General features: G+C 37.8%; 1 protein-coding gene across 2 annotated transcripts in view; it reads left to right on the top strand.

The window, feature by feature from the left end:
• LOC128249403 (uncharacterized) overlaps positions 1-6125 on the top strand; it is a 63072-nt gene that overhangs the window by 50179 nt on the left and 6768 nt on the right. For both annotated transcript variants that reach the window (XR_008265512.1, XM_052972939.1), the window contains exon 2: positions 5661-5821. Coding sequence is in view for 1 of the 2 variants with exons in the window: in XM_052972939.1 (XP_052828899.1) it covers positions 5661-5821 (161 nt within the window). In the remaining variant the exon portion in view is untranslated. The remainder of the gene's footprint in view (positions 1-5660; positions 5822-6125) is intronic.

Below are 6125 nucleotides of genomic sequence, written 5' to 3'. Positions count from 1 at the left end.
CGTCATCCCCATTTTATTTTTTTACTTTATTTTCGTCCCCATCGAAAAGAAAAACTCTACATTTGTATTTTGTCCCCTCTATGTTGAGCCCTGTGTGGCTAATAAAGAAACATATCTATCTATCTATCTATCTATCTATCTATCTTTGATAAACAAAAGACAAGAAAAATACCACAAGAGGGATAAGTTTTCACAAACGCGTTATTAGTTTCACACTTGAAAAGAAAAGGGAGAAAGGTCTTTGACATTTCGGACATTAAGTGCTCATCAGAAAAAGAGGAGGAAGAAAACTAAAGGGTGGAGGAAAGGAGGGAAGCGAAACAGGTTAAAAAGTTAGAGAGAAGGAGAACCAAATGGCTTAAGATATATATATATATGTATATATAACAATGATATGAGAAATATTGTTGCTCAGAAGAACCAAAATGGCAGGCAAGATTATGTAAGTGCTACGGAATGACCGTAGTTAGACTCTTGGTTCGCTAACAATACGAGTGAGGAATATAACGCGGGTCTTGTGTGAGCATGTATATGTTAAATAAAATGAGATAACAAAACCAAGGCAGTGTGAAATTTTTAGGACATTTATAAAGAGAAAGGTAGTTTAACAGCTGTTTCTGGGATATTAGGGATATCCCTTCATCGGAGCCTTTTTCCCCTCTATCGTTTCTGATGAAGTGTTATCCCTAATATCCCAGAAACAGCTATATGACTACCTTTCTCTTTATAAATGTTCGAAAAATTTCACACTGCTTTGGCTTTGTTGTCACATTTTATTTAACACACACACACACACACACACACACACACACACACACACACACACACACACACACACACACACACACACACACACACACATGTATATGACGGGTTTCTTTCAGTTTCTGTCTACCAAATCCATTCAGAAGGCTTTATTCGGCCCGAGGCTATAGCAGAAAACACTTGCCCAAGGTACCACGCAGTGGGGCTGAACCTAGTCCCATGTGGTTCGCAAGCAAGCTACTTACTACAGAGCCACTCCATATATGCATGTGTGTATATATATATATATATATATATATATATATATATATATATATAGTACATGAAGATTATTGAAAAAGTGAGAGATGATTGTGAAATGCAAATAAAAAAGTAATATAAAGATAAAGTTATTTAATAAAATACAAATAGAAGTATAGACAAAAGATATATGTACATATCACATATATGTATCTGCTTGTCTTTCTGTCTGTCTCTCTGCCTGTCAGTGAATGTATGTATATATGTATGTATGTATGTATGTATGTATGTATGTATGTATGTATGTATGTATCTATCTATCTATCTAATCTATCTATTTAGCTCTTTATCAAATTATGTATCTGTCTGTCTGTCTGTCTGTTTTGTCGTGTTTAAATTCTTACCGGTATGAACCTAAACAATAACAAAATCAATAATTAATTTCATTCACTGCATATAACCCACTTTGGCAATGTTTATCAACCTACATTTAACAAACTCGCGAAACCTATCTAACTGGAGCAATGATTTCATCATCCATTTCTCCTCTCCACCACCATCCAATAAGCATTCACGTTCTTTTTCTTGACCTTCTCTCCTTTCTTTCTACTAATGTTTTCCACATATTCATCATTCATATTCATCAGGTTACAGTATTAATTATGGTATATATATATTTATCTAACACTAAAACACTATTATACCATACCGAATTTGTAACCACATCGCTCAATCAGCATGGTGAGACAATCCATATATGTCTGTCAACAACATTAACCTTCTATACCATCGTTTTATGCAATTTTTATCAAAAAGTATGTAAATCCGCTCGAGGTCTGCGAAGACAATCTAAACATGCATAAAACACACTACGAAATAACAGATGTAGAACAAAGACACGATTGCGATATATGTAGAAAGCTTTTTTAAGAGAGTTTCCGGACTCAAAAGTCACACCTGTTCTCACTCGAGGAGGTAGCAATATATTTGTGGTCAACCTTTGTTTAAGAGCAGACTAACCTCATGTACACACACACACACACACACACACACACGTTTATATATGAGTATATATATATATTTATCTATCTATCTATCTATCTATCTATCTATCTATCTATCTATCTATCTATCTATCTATCTATCTATCTATCTATATATATTACATATTTTATACACACACACACACACACACACACACACACACACACACATAAACAGACACACACAGACAAGGGACACACACACACACACACACACGCACACACACGCACACACATATATATTCTGTGATCTTTAAATTGTTTCAGCTTCAAAGTTGCGGACATGCTGGGGTACCACCGTTGATTGTGCTACACCATTGCCTGAAACCTCCTCTGATATATGACATTTGGTGACTGGGAAAGTTTGATGCCGCTGCCTTCATCTGTGTTTCCTGCCGTTAGGTAGGTTCATCTGGAAAACTTGACTGGAGGAGATCAAGTTTTGTTTTGAAGACACCTACATCCACAGCATGCAGGTCACTCAGGCACATTTTGAAAAGGTACTGAAGAGATGTGGGCCCTTGAAACCCAAACTGTTGCAGTATCTAGTCGTGTATCTTGATGGAGATGCATGGATCTTTGGCACTATGCAGTGGCGCCCCGTTCTGTTGCTTGTGTAACTTTCAATGCCAAAGTTTGGTACAAGACCTTTCAAAACTTTCCAGATGTATATCACTGCATATCTTTCCCCGCTTCGTTCTAGGGAGAAGAGTTTTAATTGTTTCGGTCTTTCCCAGAAGCTGATACGTTGCATTGAGACGATTGCACTCAGCAACACCTTTGAAATCAGATGAAGTGGTACTTCTATCCGTATACCTTGGGAGACGAGCTTCCAGGGTTAGGGTGGGAGATATACCCCAGAAGGGAATGCAGCCTGACTGGTGGCTGCGATACTGCAAGGCATGTAGGAGAAGGTGGCGGTCCTCCATACCACCAGAACATCCCACAGGAACTGGCAAGGGCAGAATCTGAACATGGTAGTACAGGTTGTCCTTGAAGATATTGAAAGTATGGTGGAGACCATTACGGTTGCAGACGTGACACTGCACGTCACAATGGAAGGGAGGATTCCGCGGTGCTATAAATGTGGCCTGAAAAGCCACATTAGAGCGGATTGTCCTCCACCACCTATGAAGGTTAAGGAAAGGCAAGAGAGTGAGAAAGTGTTTGGTGCTTCACTGCCCGTGGATGCTGAGGAAAAGCAAGAGAAAGAAAAGCACAGACAAAGACCAGTACCAGTGTTGAAGAAGGAGGTGGACAATGAATGGGAAAATTAATAAACACGCGTACTGATATATATACATGTATATGTATACATATACATACATATATGCATGCATACACGTACACACACTCACACACACATATAGTCCTTTTACAAGAGTATTGTTAACAGTTACGTCGAAGTCTGAACCTGTTCAGCATTCACCGGACTGTGGTGCATTTGTGTTCATCTTGGCTTTATGTAGTATCTCGTAAGCTTATTTCTTCGGGTGTAACTCTTTTGAATGGTAACCAGATTATGGAGTAATTTCTAATGGAAAGGTATTATGGAATGCTTTTAGATTGGAATTGTGTTCTTCTTTTCAGTTCAGTCACGCATGTAAAATTTTGTAATTAATTGTGTCTATTTAGGTATGTCAGTTTCAAGTTCTGAGGTTCTTTTTCGGAGGATTACAAAACAATGAAGAAAGGTGAAAATGTTAGTTGGTCAACAGATGTGTAACTAGTTTTGTTGTTATCTGTCATCTTTTCTTTCACCTTTTACATGTTTCAGTCATTAGACTGCGGCCACACTGGAGCACCGCCTTGAAGAAGTTTCAGTTGAACGAGTCTATCCTAATAGTTAATTTTTAAAAGCCAGTAATTATTTGAACGACCTCTTTGCCGAACTGCTCGATTACGTAAACACACCAACATCAATAGTGAAGCGGTGGTGGGGAAACACAGACTCAAAGACACAAGCACACACACACACACACACACACACACACACACACACACACACACACACACACACACACACACACACACACACACACACACACACACACACACACACACACAGGAGAGGCTTATTTCAGTTTCCGTTTACAAAATCCACTTACATCGCTTTGGTTGGTCCGAGGGTATACAAGAAGACACTTGCTGAAGGTGCCACGCAGTGGGACTGAACCCGGAACCATATGGCTGGGAAGCCAACTTCTTACCACACAGTGACGTTTGTGCCTTCCTTTCCTTTCTCTATCTCTCTCTCACGCATATACACATACATATATACATATATATATACATATGCACACACACACACACACACACACATTTATATATCCTTACATACAAACGTACATATGCATATATATTTGTATATAAGCATGTATCCAACTTAAATGTAATTTGTAATATCTTAATTAACTAGTAATTAAATTCTCGGTAGCCCAGTTAGGATTTGTTAGAGGATACAAATACCAAGGTGGCAACTAATGAAGTTTAATTAACCATTTGGAAGTCTTAATTACTCCGTTTATTTAAAGACTAGTTAGTTATGAATAATTCATAATTTATTCATACGTAGCTAACACACAATTTATTGAAAATCTACTGATAATATTTTACATTAGTATGTCTATATTGATTTCAAGTAGAGTACCGGTTTCAAATTTTTGCCACAAGATCAGCAATTTCGGGTAAGGTTATAAGTCGATTACATTGACCCCAGTGTTCAACTGGTACTTATTTTATCTACCCCGGAAGGATGATTGGTAAAGTCGGTGGAATTTGAAATCAGAACGTAAAGACAGACGAAAGTCACTAAGGATTCTGACTGGTATGCTTACGATTCTGCCAACTCACCACCTTAATATCAGAATATTAGTTGTGGTTAAAAGGCGGCGAGTTGGCAGATTCGTTAGCACGCCGAGGGAAAATGCTTAGCAGAGTTCCGTCCGTCTTTACGTTCTGTGTGCAAATTCTGCCGAGGTCGATTTCGCCTTTTATCTTTTCGGGTTCGATAAAATAAGTACCATTCGAGCACTGGATCGATGTAATAGAGTTACTCTGTCCCTACCATATTACTGACCTTGTACCAAAATTTGAAACCAATATTAGTTGTGATTGAAAGTTGCGATGGGGCTTTATAGCTTTATCGCTCTTTACATACATTCACATCCCACTGAACATGATCTTTCAGCTTCTCTCATAGGGATGAATAAATTTAGCATCAGATATTGTGTAGCTGCAGATCATTATAGATCAAACTGACTCATGATCAAAAGCATTCCATCCATTGTCATTTATTGTTTTATTCTACCTGGCTGTGGAATCGTTTGCACGCCGGATAAAATGCTTAGTGTAATTTCGTCTGAGTTCAAATTTCGCGGAGGTCGACTTCGCTTTTCATCCTTTCGAAGTCAATAAAATAAGTTCCAGTTGAATATTGGGGTCGACGTAAATTTTCCGGTCCAGAGGATTCTAGAGGCACAGTGTACCTAAGACTATTTTGCTTTGTTTTCCGCCCATTTTGAAAATTATGACGGCCTAGTGTGAACTAGAGTGAACTACATGTTTTGTCATTGTTTCATTAATATTCCTTTATTCTTTTACTTGTTTCAGTCATTTGACTGCGGCCATTCTGGAGCAACAGAGAAGTAGTTCCTATTTTCGCAACCTATTTTGCGAAAATATAGTACAAGAAAGCAAAAGAAATGAACTTCTGCTAATTTTGTCTTGGATATTCCAATGGGCTGCTCTTAATATTCGATACTTGTCCATAGGTAAATATTCCTCGGATATTACTTGCTGTAAATGTTGTGCTGTGGCTTTTATGTCGATGATTTATATACGAACATTTCGATTGTGCTTTCGCAATCGTTTTAGAATTTATGCCTCGGTTATAAGTTGGAAATTGCTATTTTAGGGATAGGAATTGGCTCGAGGCACCGCATTCCTTGAGGCACAGGGAAGTGTTATTGTCTTTAAACAAAGCCACTCGCACAAATGAAGAAAAACAAACACCTTCCTCCACATACATATACACATACATATATATATATATATATATATATATATATATATATA

The sequence above is a fragment of the Octopus bimaculoides genome, chromosome 1 (genome assembly GCF_001194135.2).
Source record: "Octopus bimaculoides isolate UCB-OBI-ISO-001 chromosome 1, ASM119413v2, whole genome shotgun sequence".
NCBI lineage: Eukaryota > Metazoa > Mollusca > Cephalopoda > Octopoda > Octopodidae > Octopus > Octopus bimaculoides.
This window is presented reverse-complemented; position numbering and strand designations above follow the sequence as displayed.